This window comes from Anabrus simplex, chromosome 10 (assembly GCF_040414725.1).
Source record: "Anabrus simplex isolate iqAnaSimp1 chromosome 10, ASM4041472v1, whole genome shotgun sequence".
NCBI lineage: Eukaryota > Metazoa > Arthropoda > Insecta > Orthoptera > Tettigoniidae > Anabrus > Anabrus simplex.
In genome coordinates, this window is record NC_090274.1 from 93,976,426 (window position 1) to 93,994,691 (window position 18,266).

The 18,266-nt window shown below is 37.1% G+C and overlaps 1 protein-coding gene across 1 annotated transcript in view; it reads left to right on the forward strand.

Moving 5' to 3' along the window:
- The window catches only part of LOC137502402 (uncharacterized protein PF3D7_1120000-like), a 57,841-nt gene extending 40,371 nt beyond the window's left edge, over positions 1–17,470 (forward strand). The window contains exons 3-4 of the mRNA XM_068229474.1: positions 6–101; positions 16,091–17,470. Of these exons, the coding sequence (XP_068085575.1) occupies positions 6–101; positions 16,091–16,282 (288 nt within the window). The 3' untranslated portion in view covers positions 16,283–17,470. The remainder of the gene's footprint in view (positions 1–5; positions 102–16,090) is intronic.
- The last annotated feature ends 796 nt before the right edge of the window (positions 17,471–18,266 follow it).

An 18,266-nucleotide genomic window follows, 5' to 3' on the forward strand; every position in this document is an offset into this window, starting at 1 on the left:
CACAGGAAAATATTGAACATGTATCAGATATGGTAGTTCTGAAAAATGAAGTTAAATCAGAGTTAACAGAGCCAGGGTCAACACAGGAAAATACTCTTGAGGTAATGTACATAATTTGATAATCCATCTACAGGTAATGAAAATAGTTTAAAAATGGTTCAACAGATATCAGTTGTTAACCCTTCATTTCAATGCATACGATTGATAGCCCTATGGAAAATATACTTTTTTATGACATTGACTGTTTACTTCGCTAATTTTCATTTTCCTTCAAGTTGTTCCACGATCTTGCTTTATGTATTGTGTAGCAGTTAGGATTACCCGAAAGACCAGTACCGTGTTATCATTTGTGACCTGGTATCATTCTTACTAATACTTTTGACTTCGTAAATATTTTCGAACACAGAGTTGCTATAAGATACATTTTTTTACTCTTACTGGATACTTTACTTGTTGCATCCAAATGAAACACCTTTGTAATCTTATTGATTATATTAATTATTGATTTCTAGATAATACAATTATTTGTAGGTATAAGTTGCATGGGATATGTTTGCTTACTATGAGCTATCACTTTTATACTACACATATTGTAGCCATCTCGTGGCAAGCAAAAAATATTCTTATTCTTCCTAATATGGTCTGTGGTGTTACTAGTGTATTGTGACTTATAGTATTACTTAAACTTGCAATGAATAAATAAACGCTTCACGAATGAGAGCCTTTCTGTTTCATACTTCATAATGGATACCGTTTGTGAGTAGTCCTTGTATGTTGACCGTTACTCACGTGAATGAATCCGTCACAACCAGGATACCCATTTGATCACTGCAGTCGTCCACTGCATAGCATTTGTGTCATCTTCTTTCAGTATGACTATGTAGTTATGGGGTATTTCAATGGGCCAAGGACACAAATATGAATACAGTAAAACAACAAGAAACAACATCAAAGCACAAAATTACTTATTTGGAGCAGCAGCATATGAACATAAAGCATGGAAGGGGCCCAGGATAATAGACAGTTAAGAGGGCAAGATCTTAAATTACCACTTAACTAGTTGCCAAGTCGAAGTAACCAGCACTACCAAATGAAGAGACACAATTAGAATTGGAGTTAAATATTTACTTAATGAATAAAGATTTAAATTTCATGAATATCTACAATTGAATTACCATTTCAAATGAATAAAATTACAAGAAATTTGATAACTAATAACTTTAAATAAATTACTAAATAATATAAAAGTTAACCAATTCTATAAAACAATAAGGATACTGAAAGGTCGATAACTTTCTAGATTATTACTACGAACCTGAGACCATTTAAAAAAATTAATATTTAATTTTAAAATATACCTTTCTAAAAAAATAGAATACTGGCCAGTAACTAAGTATTAATCTGATTAAATTGAACTTTGTTTCAATTCATTCTTACATGAATGTTTAAGCAATTACGGAAACACAGACACAAGCAAACTCAAAATGTGACTCGAACAGCAAATAAAATCACATGTATAAATAAATAAATTTAAATGACAATAATAAATGGTAGAAAAATTTCCCAAACCAATTACAATATTACAAGGGAAAAACATATTAATGGTCCACAATTAACAGAACAATGTTACACGAACTGAAGCATACAGCTACCCGAGCCAATCTATCATTAATCATTAACAGGCAAGGCCTGCCAAAATTAAAGCATCCACAAGATAAGGGATAAGAACTTAGTGACACAACAAATAAATAATGGAATGTTAAAAAACAAAACACGGATGTGAATAAGACATGTGAGCATGAACCAGAGGAGAATAAAGAACAGGAGAAACAAATTTCAGTTCCCTAGAATGGCCTAGCTACAGAAGATAAATAAAAATAATTATTAATACATTGAATGATAGTTGAATTTACAGAGTATTTAATAGGTGATCAAAATTGTTATAACATTTAAAGTGAGGGGCTTTGGAAACAGCATGATGTGTATATGAGGGATAATCAAAATTAGACCCCAGAACAGCGAAAAGAATGATCCCATAATGATAAATAAACCAACACAGGGCAAAACACAAATTTACAGCACGATTAGAGATCACATAACAAAAACAAGGAAAAATAGAATGAAATACACCGGCCAAAATTTAATAAATATAATAATAATAATCATAATAATAATAATAATAATAATAATCAAAACCAAGGAAAATATGGAGGCGAAAATTTAACACAAACAATAATCTCAATGAAACAATTAGAATGACATTAACACTCATAGGCACAAATTACCTCTTGGTTTGGTTTTGATAAAAATCTAGACATGTTAATATGATATTTTTAACCTAATTACAATTGTTTGTTGAGAAGATTATTCATTAGGTGGACGTAAAAGTTGTTGCCGAAATTTCCTACGATCGGTAGGCTTAATATTAGTAACGTCACATGATGATTGATGGCTTGTTACTTCAATTTATGGTAATAACTTCAACTAATCCATGGCAGCAGATATTCAGCATGAGTTTGGGAAGTCAAATTACATTTTTACTGTAGACTATCCAAAATAATGTTATCCAAAATTAACGTATTCTGGTCTCATTCAAAGGTACACACAGACAGCAATTTAATGCTCACATGGCTTTAAATAAAATAAAAATTGAAAGGTAATAACTGGAAATAAAAAAATAAGGCTTAGCCTTAATCTTCAAGCACATTAACCTGGAGTGTTTAAATCCATTCCCCAGATACTCCAATATGTCTTCCAACAAACACGACATGGGCCGTCCATCATGGAGCTCGGCTGAAGCACAATTCAGTGGCTAGCCGGAAGCTCCGCGCGCCAGTATTGATATTCTATGAAACTGGTTGTGATTATTAATAGTCAGCAATAAAGACAGGAACTGATATTGTTACTAAATAATGTAAATCATACGTACCTAAATATGCTTCAAGCTCTATCAAAGGAATGGGCCTATAGGTTTTCCTTTATCTACAAAAAACCTCTCCATTTCACAATATATTTCCACTCATGTATTTTCCAGCATTTTATGAAGGACGAGTAACTTCACTGCCAACATCTGGGAATCACCTGTCCTCTGAAGAGCATATCTCGTGGGTCCAGGGGCTGTTCTCATTATGTTACCCAATCTGGAATACACATAATTGAAATGTACGTTTCTCTGAAGTGTTATAAATATAACCTACTGAAATCTTGATGAGCTTATAGGCCTATAGATATAGGTTGTACATAATGTAAACGAAGCAATAACATAGTCCATATTACTGTAGAATGCTGATTTTGCGTGACCTAGATTTAGCATAAACCTGCATTTAACAGAAGAAATTTCCAGTACTGAAAATTATTCCATATGCGCAATATAATTTTATATTCGATTTCACGTCATTCAAAATGGGCAAAACTCGCTTTTAGCGTTCAGGAAATGCTAAAATTCTCAAATATTTATTTCTATTCATTTTAGTTATGGGAAATTAAGAACCTGTGCAAAAGACGCTATAAGCTTGCTAAGCATGGTTCAAGCAAGAAGAGGAATTTAGAGACTGGCAATTAGGGCTGAAGTGAGATGTTGGACTCCAATACCCATCAAACCGCGGCCGTTGTAGTAGAAGAGAACCCCCGTTTTAATAACAGTGTTATTATAATCTTCAAAAGTTCCTATATTATACTGTGCAATATCTGCCGGTTACAATGAGAACCCTTTTACTCGTTCATCCATTATCACGGGCAAATTCGGGCATGTTAGTTTTATCCGTTATCAGTATTCGTACACTCTACTCCAGCGTTTATATTAAATGTGATCAATCATCTCCCGCATCGATTCCTCGCTACGTGCGAGCGAATCGATCTTCTCACAACTGCGACTGGTGTACTATACATCTCGGGATAACATGTTCTTGCAATAACTGCAATGACAGCAGTTGTTTACTCCTTAGAAATAAACGCGTAAGTGAATGATTTCTTAATTGTAATACTATGTACTGAAATAAAATAAGAATATGATACTTCTCCTTCTGAAGATACAGTGTTGTGTATAACTAATTTCATAGGTTAGATTATGTTCTTATGCATCTTGTTAAATTTCGAAAGGCTGTTTCCATGAAAATTAGTAGTAAGAATTGTATCATTATTCTACAGGGAGCTTGAAATATGTTTTCATAATATGTGTGCGGTAACCCTATGTTAGGTGACGCCGTTTGGAATAAGAGAATGGAAATATTTGCCACAATCCATTGGATTGGTACTATTACAATTCTTAAGAATGTAATGGAATATGTGTGTTCAGACTATTTTAATTTGAAAATACGTGCCAATGAATAAGCTGCTACTAGAAAGACATCTGCGAATATGTCTAAACAAACCCATTGCTGTTTCATACCAATGTTAATGTGGTTTTTGCAAGTGTACCCTTAAAATGTGTTAATATCTTTAAGGCGCTTGATATTAAATTAACGAGCATGGTTCTTAACCTAGGGAGTTGCTTTATCATTGGAGTTGGTACAGAGAGGGGTATTGTTATCAATTTTAGAGATTCTTTTGATAAATTGAGTTTATTGATCATCGAAAGCAAGTTCATATCACCTTCGTACAGCAGCATGGAAGTGTCGTGGCTGCTTGTACCTCCAAGTCCTGGCATGGCGTTGGGCATCGCCTGGGCAGGGACCACGCCTGCTCGGATGAGGAGTTCTGGAATGTCTCGAGATTCTGGAATGTCTCGAAGATTGGCACACGTTCCTGGGTTCGATTTGAGACGTAATTCACAATTGAGTTTTCTGCACGGCACTCCACACATTCATGGCACTGTCTGAACAGATATGACCTTTTAATTATGGTCACTGCACTCTAGATATTAAATCAAAACGTTCTGGAATAATCACTCGAAGGACAAGATGATTTCGACTTCGTACCGGTAGAAATGCAAGTTCATAATGCAAGCTTACTGTAAATTGGAATGTTCTAGAGGATTATAGTCACCATAGTTCTTAATGCATAGTTTCTGAAGATTTAAAACACATTGGCAATGAACTGAATAAATAGCACTCGGAAACTGTCTTGTTCCGTCAATAGGCGAAGTGAATAGCCATTAAAGAAACTAATATTTGGAAGAAAAAGTCTGATTTCATAAATTATGGATTCACTCAAAATACTGGAAAGTTCTAGGCTTTCTGGGAACGCGACATGCGTATTCTGAATTGTCACAGTCTTTAATGAGGATAAGAATAAAAACACAAGTCCCAGTGCAGCACTTGGTAAGTATTGCATATTTCACAATTAAACGTAATGTTGAACGTCCCCTAAGTTTCACAGTCTTTACAAGACGTAAATTCAATGAGGCACTTGGGAAAACAAGTCATATCGTTCACACGAAAGTTTATGTTGGTAGGGCACAAGTTCATCCTACACGCTCGGAAAATGTCAATGTTCCAGAAATTGATTCACAAAATACAAGTTCGAATAAGTTCGAAACGCAAGTTCAGTGTGGTACACAACACTCGTGAAAATTCAAAGTCCTTTCAATCCTCGTCGAATAACTAAGTCCCTATGTGGCACTTCAAAAAATAACAAAGTCCCAATGTGTAGAAATAACAAAGTTCCAATGTGTCAAAATACTAAAGTCCCAACACGACACTCGAAGAAAATAAAGTTCCGATGTGTCAAAATATTAAAGTCCCAAGACGACACTCGAAGAAAATAAAGTTCCGACGACAATGTTCCAGCATGTCACCTTAAGAAAATAATAAAGTCTTACCGTGACACTTGGTGGAAATAACTAAGTTCCAATGAGACGCTTCAGAAAAATAACAAAGTTCCTATATGGCACTTTAAGAAAATATCAAAGTCCAATCACGACACACGAAAAATAACAAAGTTCCAATGTTTTAATATGACTAAGTTCCAACACGATGCTCGCAGAAAATAACAAAGTCCCAATCAGGCACTTCAAGAAGATGATAAAGTCCCGACACAACACTTAGAGAAAATACCGAAGTTCCAATACTTGGATTTCGAAGACTGTCAACTAGAAGTTCGACACACACAATACTCCTCCTGTCACCCGTGTCACAGAGACGGCGGAGTGACAGATACTGAATTCGTAGGTCGGGTGGTCCTCCTTTTACACACGTTCGCATGGAAGTGTCTAGAACCCGGGTATTATCTGCCCTTATAACTTCTATAATACTCGGTGGTTTTTCTTGAAATCTTGACAGATGACGTCCATTGTAATGGTTTTTAAGATGGCAGTGTCGAAATAGCGATAAAGTAGCGCAAAATGTACTTTTGAGGTTAAGCTGGAACATTACCATATATGGTTGCGGATAGCTGGCTTACGACGGCCACGTCACTCGCTGGGTACGTCACTGCGTTCGGCGGGCTGCCTACCTTCCACCTCGCGCGAAGTTCAACAAACATACTTCGGACTTCTCTCGTAGCGGCGTTCCCGGTACAGTATATTTCCCTTCTTTTATGGAAAATCATGTATAACGCTATAAGGAAAACGTTAAACTGAACCGATTTGCATTTCCTGACAAAAATTTGTGAAATGAAGCACAGACTCTAACTAAAATACAGTATGTAGAATATATAATTATCTCCTCCTTTTATTGCTCTCATTGTGCAAGTAATGTATTGAACCCTTGAACTTACCATTCCATCGTTGGTCGGCCACAGCTGCTACAGTAGACCAATATATAACTCTTAAATCATGGGTCGTTGCGGGAAGATATTCGGTCACGATCTTAACCAAACGATGGGATTCAGAAGAGAGCCTAACTACTTGAAATGAGGAGCAAATATGTGCTTACTGACTTTTATTAAATTCGAAATGGCACGACAACATTGTTATTTTAATATAAATCCATGAAAAAAAATTATAAATCATTTATTATTGAAGTTTCAAACGCAGTCACATTGCATAGCGTTGATTTATTTCTCACAATTATCGAGGAGTTGCTTCGGAGAAAGTAATAAATTAGTGGACAGCGAAACTGAAAACTGAAAAAGGAAAGACCTGAAAACCGGGCACGTATTACTCCAAATTAATCCACACGATCCGTGGAAAATCTGACTTTCAACAAGTAGAACGCCTGATTTCCTCTCAATTAAGGTTATCCACCAGTCGAATACCCTTGCGGATACGGAACACCCGCCGAATGGACCCTTAATCGAACCAAATTGACTATCAGTTGCTTTGGATAGGTTGCGAAATATTATGGGAAAGCATGGTGTTCACTACGAGTTAACAGCATCATTCACAATTGAAATAAAATTCCACCATGTATTTGTCATTCATGACACCCTTAAGTGATAAAATAATCCCGATGCTAAATGTGCATCACTCAAACAGCTGTTCGGAAGGAACCAACAACATGATCCGCGAGGATCTTACGTTACGTCATTCTGAAGGAACAAAACTGCGAAATGCAGGAAACACTTATTCATCACGCATTTGGAAGAAATGCCAAACACTGAAGTTAATTAAAAAGTGGTAAATCACTTGAAAAGTATTATTATCGAACCGATTTTCAGGTTAGAAATGATTATGTTACGCTTAATAAAATTACCAGTCCACATTGAAAAATACAACAAAATTAAGGAATTCTTTTCTTTTTAAACAATGACTACCATTACAGATCCATCTACTTATTGTTTGTCCCAACACACTACCTACAAAGTTAGCACTTAATCGAACTCAACTACGTATAAAGATGAAAGAACGACAAAGATTGAAAATAAAAATAATATTACTGGCTGACGAATCGAAACCACATTCGCAACTCAAGTCTCACACTAATACATTGAGTGTCAATGTGCACACTATCAAAACGAAACGGACGTCAGAACGACAAAAGAATTAAGTCCGTAAAATAAAATAAAATATCAAAGTTATTTTAACTCAACACGCATGGAGAATTACAGTAAAATATTTAATCACCATCAGGTCGATATCCAATGTTGGGCAACCCTCATTCGCCGATAACGGTCCCATATCTTAGGGAGCACCTTCCAGCTGTTGGAGCTGCGCACAAGTTGACCTCATTATTACCGATCTAACCCTCTTCATATTTCGTATTTTACTGTAGATGCTACCTTCGCCCAGGTCACTTCGCAGAAACAAAAAAAATCTAATCTGAGACTTGAGTATGTACAGCTGACATCCCACACCTATCGTCGGGCTCACTTAAAATCTGTACATCCTAACACTAATCTCTATGTACACGATACCTTCCTAATTCTATCGTCGAGCGTGAACTAGGACGTCTCATCATCAGTATACTCCAAGGATAACATGTGACGTCCTAAATCTATTGTCGGGCGGAAAATGGGTCGTATTATGCTTCCCCTGGCATATCAGGCGAACCAGCAATTTCAAACAAACTCTGACATTTCAGTAATAACCTGGTCAGACTAATAACACACAACGGAACAAAGTCTCTTACTATTAAAGAAACGCAAGTCGGAAAATGCAGTAAGTCTCTATCTCGTTACAAAACGTGAACTCGAAAATAAATATACGTGACGAACAATCCCCGAAATCAAACACGATCTCAGCATGCGCAATGAATTTTTAGGGAAGAAAAAATAATATCCCAACACCCGTCTACCATTTAGTGGATGTTGTCCAAAAATAATAATCATCACTACCGCATTGGAAACCCTCAAATCGTCTACCGTCAATTTCAAATATTTATATCTATGACTATCCAGTGAAACGAAATTCAATAAATTTATACGGTCACACAACACCAACCGTGTATTCTAAATGCTCTTTTATCCTTGAGGTCACATTATCCTACTATTCATACTGACTTTACGTAACTAGTCACTTGACTTTTACTACCAAGATTTTTAATCTTCACTAGAATCGTTTTTCACTTGGGATCTTACTAGAAATCTACGGTGCCTCACACAGTAGTCGTCTCAAATTTCGGATTGTTAGCGGAATACACTACAGCCTGCCACAATACAGACTGTCTCACAAATCCTTCCTCGGCAAACATAGCCTGTCTCAAAACTCATTCTCCTCGCCTTATCCCAGCGGTATTACTTAAAATCCAGGCTCCCTTTCACCTTCAGTATTCCTATCACTCTCATCTCCACATGTATAAATTCTTCACTCTCAATCCATTTTTCTTATATTTCCAAGAACCTTTTCACATTTCTATCCTCATGTAAAAAGCAATAACCATTATAAAATACACCTCTTTATTTTACTGTTACTACAACTTTCGGACCTCGAGAATACAAGAACACACCGCGATTTTCCGTATCATCGACATACACGATTCACAAAATTTTACTTCCCATGAATAAAACACAACTCTATCGAATTTCACTGAAATTTTCGAAATGCCTGCGATCCTTGTAAAACATACTTGTTTAATGCACTTTTAACATAGGAAAATTTTTATCCCGCGGTAGACATTATTATTATTATTATTATTATTATTATTATTATTATTATTATTATTATTATTATTATTATTATTATTATTATTAATATTAATATTATTAATTTCGACAAAAATTTCTGAATTCAAATGATACTTGAAATTTAAGACATTCGCCACGACTACTTTACCATTATCGCTTTCCTAATTTTCCTCACTTTGGACAATATCTCATAGAACATTAACACCCGATTTAAACGTCGCATTTACAGTTTCTTGACGTGAAATTTTACAAAACTAAAGATTTTCACACGATGACCAAAATTATAAAACTTCTCGCCTGATAATTACAAATATCAACCCGACACACGTCTTAAAAAATTGGTTGGGACAAACAAAAAAGTTTAACCACAACATAATACAAAATATAGACAGACCTGCATTGACGTCATCTCCAGTATTCTGGCTACATTTTCGCCAGCTGACCGCATGCATAGCCGCACATTGGTACAAAGAACATCATCTTCTCAAACATATCAATCTTACAAATACTGCCTTTTCACGCGTTGTTAAATGACAACACAAATCACGCACTTTCTTCGTTATAATTTGTACAGCACACCTCCTTCGTTCTGCAGTCGACTGCGACTGTCTCCCTTCTCCCCAGAGTCGGCTTTCAGTCACCGTAATACAACAGGTGTTCAACAGATAACGAAATCAGAGCTACTCTGACTAGCTTCCCAACTCCCTTAACACTTTCCAACACACACGAGGTGATACAATAACATCTGCTATGTACTTTAACAGACGCCTATGCTTTCACAGTTTGTCGGCTAAAGTTCTGAAAATTTCTATCACCTTCCCTTTTTAACAGAAGATGTGGACCACAGCCACGAACATGTACTAAGCTATTTGTAGATCAATCTTATACAATTTTCTGCTGACGACGGGCGTAAGCTTCCACTGCTTCAGAAACCAGACCGACACTGAGAAAAATGCAGAGAGGGGTTTCTTTTATAGTCTTACAGTAGGAGTGACGCTACTCACACCACTACGCTTGATTACGTAATCTGCTAATATCGCGTCCAAGAGACCGATTTTCATGAAACTTGTTCCAGAATTCCGGACAGACTTGTGATTTATTTAGATGTTAATCTCATAATTTTACCACACTCGCAACAGGTGAAATAAATTATTTCTGCCCGGGCGTTTAGCGGGTTTTCTTCATCCATTGACCTTGGCACGTGGAGCTAGTCCACTGATCTGACGCTGATTTGTACTTAGGCTTAACTGCATTTATATTTAACCCTGGGGGTTCTGTCTCCACGTAGGTTTTAAGAATAATTTGGACTATTTATTGCTGTATTTACTGTGTTGCCAAAATCTCTCGTTACGCAGAATTCCGTGAATTTGAAGAATTGTTGGGTACTCGAAGTCCACCGAAGTGTCACGGTACTTCACGAGCTTACCGCGGGTGAGTTCCTTCCCACGCGACAGCGAGGCTCTGGAAGTGCAACATGGCTGCTCTCAAAAATAAAAGTAGCTCGTTATTTGAAATAAATATTGAGAAAAATAAAAATATATGGATGTTAATACACGCAAAGATCTCTGGAAACGGTATGCTTCCTACTGAAACCTCGATTTAAAGTATACCCTATTTAAGGTTAAAATAATCAGGTACCTGTAGAAACATTACATAGGGGTTCTACTGTATATGTTGAATGTACCTTACACGTGATTGTCAATAGGGTTATTTTCTCCATTCTGTCCTATTTCGAGATATGTACCCATCTTGTTGTACAGTCAACCTCATCTTGTATTTCATTATCAGATACTTTGAGCTCATCATTTTCTTCTCCCTCGAGGGAAACATGATCTTCATCATGAGTTTTTTGGGAAACGAAATATCAGGATCAGCGAATGATCATCAGCTTTCTCTTCATATTCACTCTCACTAATTTCATACATAATTTCTCACATATCCGCTGCTGACCTGCCATATTTGAACACTGAAACAATGAACAGATTATTACTTTCCTTACTTAAGTACTCCATAGTCATGGAGGTAGTTTCTATGGTGACCAGCATGCAGGGAAGCATTGAAATGAATGGATGGGTCCATCAACCCATTCATCATATATTTAATTTATTGAACAAGTAGAGAAGTCATCAACTGAATAATATTTTAAAGTCATGTCATAACTACTAACGAGATGAGCAAATACACAAGGCTTTTTGCATATAGTGTCCACATTTTATCAGCTACACGCAATTGAATATTAAATCTGGTTTGATTCGATCCACTCAGAGTAGAAGGGATAAACAGCGTAAAGACGAGCCTTACTGAACATGCCCAGATGATGATAATATTATCTAAGCACAGCTTATTCGTGGATTCAAGAATGTGCTTCACATACTCCGATGCAATCAGCTTAAGTTGTACAGTATGGTGACCTTGGATTCGATCATGGCAATATGTTTTTATGGTTTTCTTTGTCTAAACTTTCAGGGATGAGGTGATATATTGAATTTTTTTGTATTCGAATGAGGCTTTAATTTATGGTGGTCATATTTTCGAAAATGCCCTCGAAATATAGTCTCGTCGAAACTTGGTAATTTTGTTTTTGGAAGCCAGACCTTTGCCATATTTACCAATTCTCTTGATTTGAACACAGTGAAACCTCGTTAAGACGTTTCTGCAGGGGACAAGGAAAATGAATGTGGTAAGCAAGAAAACGTACTACTGAATAAATGTATAAAAATTATCGAACAGGGATATCGAAACAGTACATACGATTTTCCGACATATTCGGATTTCTCGTCGTATATCTACGGGTACAGCGAAACTCTGTAAGGAGAGACTATTGTGATGTGAAAAAACACGAGAGAACACATATGAGACCTTTTCTGCTGTGGCTTATAACATTAAAATTGTACACCGGAAAGTGTTAAGAACAACAAATATGAAAATATTTGAATTTGGCACATAAAAACATCGAACTATTATTGCATATCTCACTCTTTCTAAAACAAATGCTAGAGAAAACATTTTATTTCGGACCAGTGGGTGGTCAACTTCACACGATTATGTTGCGGATGTAGGCTACCGCGCGACAAATATTTGCTACCCGTCATTGTGCAACTAAACAGGAAATACATTTCTAACTTTTGAATCGAATCTGAAATACAAGCACAAACAGGCTGATAGTGTTATTCAGCAGTTTCATTGCCGACCGGCAAGCAAAACTGAGCGTTTCTGAGGCTCCTTGAAGGTGAAATTTATTCTGTGAACTTAAAGAATTCAAGACCTTGTCGAGTTATCACGCAACTGCGGGCAGGGCTCTTACCGGAGTTTGAAATCACGTTCCTTCCACAAGGGATGACAAATAACATTTTCAGGACTAGGAAAATATAATCGTACTAAGCAGTAATAGCAAAAATTAGTGACGTGCTAAGTGACGTATTTTATATGGATTTAATACGATGAGCATTGGGACTTCGAATTTACGTCGTGCTAAGTGAGAAAAGGTGTAAATGAGGAACGCTCTAACGATGTTTCACTGTAATACTTTGCTTCAGTTCCATTATTATTTGGTACTGGATTTATGGAGGTTATCATTTTTGCCTCCAGTAAGTCTTAAAGATCTTAGAAGCCTTTTATATACACTGACTGACAGAGCAAATGCAACACCAAGAAGGAATGGTCAGAACTTTATGCCAATTGCAGGGTAGACTGACGTCACTGAGGTGTGCTCATGATGTGAAATGCGCCGCTGTGCTGCGCACGTAGCGAACGATAAATGGGACACGGCGTTGGCGAATGGCCCACTTCGTACCGTGATTTTTCAGCCGACAGTCATTGTAGAACGTGTTGTCGTGTGCCACAGGACATGTGTATAGCTAAGAATGCAAGGCCGCCGTCAACGGAGGCATTTCCAGCAGACGGACGACTTTACGAGGGGTATGGTGATCGGGCTGAGAAGGGCAGGTTGGTCGCTTCGTCAAATCGCAGCCGATACCCATAGGGATGTGTCCACGGTGCAGCGCCTGTGGCGAAGATGGTTGGCGCAGCGACATGTGGCACGTGCGTGGGGTCCAGGCGCAGCCCGAGTGACGTCAGCACGCGAGGATCGGCGCATCCGCCGCCAAGCGGTGGCAGCCCCGCACGCCACGTCAACCGCCATTCTTCAGCATGTGCAAGACACCCTGGCTGTTCCAATATCGACCAGAACAATTTCCCGTCGATTGGTTGAAGGAGGCCTGCACTCCCGGCGTCCGCTCAGAAGACTACCATTGACTCCACAGCATAGACGTGCACGCCTGGCATGGTGCCGGGCTAGAGCGACTTGGATGAGGGAATGGCGGAACGTCGTGTTCTCCGATGAGTCACGCTTCTGTTCTGTCAGTGATAGTCACCGCAGACGAGTGTGGCGTCGGCGTGGAGAAAGGTCAAATCCGGCAGTAACTGTGGAGCGCCCTACCGCTAGACAACGCGACATCATGGTTTGGGGCGCTATTGCGTATGAATCCACGTCACCTCTAGTGCGTATTCAAGGCACGTTAAATGCCCACCGCTACGTGCAGCATGTGCTGCGGCCGGTGGCACTCCCGTACCTTTAGGGGCTGCCCAATGCTCTGTTTCAGCAGGATAATGCCCGCCCACACACTGCTCGCATCTCCCAACAGTCTCTACGAGGTGTACAGATGCTTCCGTGGCCAGCGTACTCTCCGGATCTCTCACCAATCGAACACGTGTGGAATCTCATTGGACGCCGTTTGCAAACTCTGCCCCAGCCTCGTACGGACGACCAACTGTGGCAAATGGTTGACAGAGAATGGAGAACCATCCCTCAGGACACCATCCGCACTCTTATTGACTCTGTACCTCGACGTGTTTCTGCGTGCATCGCCGCTCGCGGTAGTCCTACATCCTACTGAGTCGATGCCGTGCGCATTGTGTAACCTGCATATCGGTTTGAAATAAACATCAATTATTCGTTCGTGCCGTCTCTGTTTTTTCCCTAACTTTTATCCCTTTCGAACCACTCCTTCTTGGTGTTGCATTTGCTCTGTCAGTCAGTGTATATCACGTCCATGTACGTGAGACAGCCACTCTTTGAGAGGATGGTTGTGTAGTTGTACTAACTCGTAAAAAATCATTCACCACTACTACCACATTCCTTATTTTAAACCATTAATTCTGAAGTTCCTTAGAAATGTTGTAGTTTTTATATGAATATTCTCATTTTATTCAAGTAGTTCCTCTGTCTTCCACGTAGTACTGTAATGCACTGCTAGGTATTGTGTGACATCTGTCTTTGTTCCAAGGCCACGCAACAGCTGATAGTGTTCCAAGATTCTTTGCCATATACATAATATGTGGACGTTGGTATCATTGCTACTTGCGGTATATTGCAGGAATTGTCCATTTCAAACCGTGGCATGTTAGCTGCTGGTTAGGACAGTAGGGTGAATTTTGTGCAAGTTCTTTCAGGCTTTGCTGTTACGAATTTAGGGAGTTATCTTTACTATACGAAATTCCTGTACTAATGGGTAATACAAGGACATCCCCATCCATGTTGTCATCTGACAAGGAACAGCTTTGGTGGGACTAGACCGAATGCGATGGAAACTGTTAGGATTATGACTGAAGAGAGTAATCCTGCAAGTACTTGAAAGTAATGTAACCTAGAGTATCAAAGATATCGATTGTATTGAAACTACTGGTCGAGTTGGCCGTCCAATTAGAGGTGCGCAGCTGTGAGCTTGCATCCGGGAGATAGTGGGTTGGAGTCCCAATGCCGGCAGCCCTGAAGATGGTTTTTCATGGTTTCCGAATTTAACGCCAGGAAAATGCTGGTTCTCTACCTTATTTAAGGGCACAGCCGCTTCTTTCCCACCCCTAGTCCTTTCCTAATCCATCGTCGCCATAAGATCTATCTGTGTCGGTGCGATGTAAAGCAAATTGTAAAGAAATATATTAAAACTCAGTAAGGTGCTCAGTGGAGACCTCTAGGCATCACCTAACTCCTGTAATTGTTACACATTAGTCCACAGCGTGACAAAATGAAAGATTTTGAACACTCTTCGTGTTGTTTGTACTAATAAAATGATATCTTAATAGCTTGCATGTTTATACACTGACTGACAGTGACAATGCAACACCAAGGAGGAGTGGTTCGAAATGCTCTGTCAGTCAGTGTAAATAAATGCAGTGTATATTTCAATCTTATAGCAGTTTTATAGTATTATTTGAAGTAACTCCACATAATATATATGAGTTGATTATGTTTGTAAGTACAGAAGATATTATGTGTAGAATCTTGTAAATAATATAAATTTATTAAGCATGAGCTGTGTGATTAATAGAAAAATTGTTCGTGTAAATTGTATAATACTGTGTTTGAGGAAAATGTCTTCTTTTCTTAATTTAAAGTTTAGTGCTTGTCAATAATGTATTCTTGTGTACCATTTGCCATCGCTGTAGATATCTCTTTTGAAAAATGAAGTGATTTTGATTTGATTCAATTTTATTTCACTGTTCCTTTCCATTCTTATATTTTTACTTTGGAATATAAATTAAGTAGACTCTTATTGTGCGAATATGAAATGTATTTTCTCAGCTATTTAATGTTTAGTCATATATGTTTTTATTCCCTTTTAATTATACTTTTCTTATTTTTTACTTATAGCCTTCCGAAGGTATTAAGGAGGAAATATTCACAGATCCGGGTTCAATTAACCAGCTGGTACCAAACATCAAAGAAGAAACAAAGTACGTCCACCACATACCCTACACAGTATGGAATATGCAGTACCTATTCAGAGTTGTGTTCAGTAGTGGAAGTTTTATATCCGAAAACTGGCCGTTTTCATCAGTTTAATCCTTTCTTTAAATTGTTACATTTAAACACTAATATCTTAAAATTATATAGGCTAATTTTATCTAAAATATTCAGGAACTTTTAGATCATATTTAATGACCCTTCATGCAGTTTTTTTCTAATCTATCTACAAAAAATCTCTGGTAGAGCTAGATATTTCTGAAGTGTATTTGTTTACAACAAATTTAAGCACATTTTACGAACATCACTATGTAGATCTGTATTGACACAGTTAAAACTAAGAAACATTGCTAGGTTTTGTTCCACCCAATCAATACACTACACTTTACAAATGAACTGTTTATTTAGGAAGAAAAAATATATCATTTTAGTTTAACCTTTCGATTCAAAACAAGGTCAACCATTTATGGTTAAGAAAAGAGATTAAATTTCTTTACAGAATGAAATCCCTTTTAAATGAAAGTTGTATCTTGAGGTCTGTGTAATCTACCACGTGATTTTATGGCTGATGAAGTCTTAAATAGAGACGAAACATGTTCCTAAATAAATAGTTCACTTGATGTGAATTGATTGGGTGGACCAAAACCTAGCATTGCTTGTTAGTTTTAACTGTGTCAATACAGATCTACACAGTGATGTTCGTAAATTGTGCTTAAATTTGTTTTAAAAAAATACACTTCAGAAATATCTACACAATGAAGTTTGTGAATTGTACTAATGAAGCCAACCAGGCTAAGAACGTTTTAAATAGGTTCATGAATCTCAAAATCAGATTAGCAAAAATTTCAAAAGACATAGCATTTTAAAAGAAATGTCTAGTAAGCAAAGTAATTCCCAAATTCTCATAACCTTCCCAAAGAAAAATTATATCATCTTAGTTTCACCTTTCGATTCAAAACAAGGTCAACCACTTGTGGTTAAGAAAAGAGATTAAATTTCTTTACAGAAAGAAATCTTTTTATATGAAAAGTTGTATTTAGTTGTATTTAGCTCATCTTGAGGCCCCCCTATGGCTGGTCCCTCTAGAATGGAATTCATTCCAATGTCATGTCGCAAATAAAATAGAATGCATCTTAAGTATATATATATATATTTTGCATTTCCCAAATAGACCTTAAAAAGATATTGGGTTCTTCCATTTTTTAACATTTTTTGAGTGTCTAATTTGAGTTTTGTAATTTAGCATGTGATTTAATGTCTGATGAAGTCTCAACTAGAGACGAAACATGTCCCTAAATAAATAGTTCACTTGTAAAGTGATGTGTGTTGATTGGGTTGAACAGAACCTAGAATTGTTTCTTAGTTTTATACCTTTAAGCAAGGGTGAAAGCTGTATTCGTTCTTTCACTGTCACCGAATAATTTTTTCACATTTTTATCATCTGAAATGCCATCTGCAACTATCACCTCCAGATATTCTCAGTAATTTTGTATGTTTGTATCAAGAGTGGTGCACAGAAAGAGGCATAATTGAAGATTATGAAATAAATATACAAATTCAAGATTGTTATTTTTTATGTACATTGCAAACAATATAATAATTCCAAACTAACATAGCTTCATTAATCAATATATTTATGGCTCAGTTCAATAATGCAATAACACAAAGAATGTCATATTTTAAACTTTCCAGTTCTGTTGTGTTAAGTCAAATTTCTCCATTTGTGAACACCAAAGCAGATAATTTGCTGTAGAAATGAAACGTTCAGTTCAGTAGTCCAACATCTTTAGTACCATAGTTTTCAAATAAATCTTCCACATGGTTTTAAGCATAACAAGATATTGTGGTAGTGAAGTATCTTTGTTCCAGTGTTGCAGTCACACTTGCTGAATGTCGCCATTTCCCCACTTTTCATTTTAGTGCTCATTGTCAGTGAAGTGCTTGTACTGTGTTGACTGGAAACACATTAACACAATTAATATAAACTAATAAAATGGATAGCTACAATGGAAGATTTATATTTTGTGCAGGTTGCCTAAGAAATTTCCAGAATTCATCAGGTGAATTTATTATCTCGTAAAAG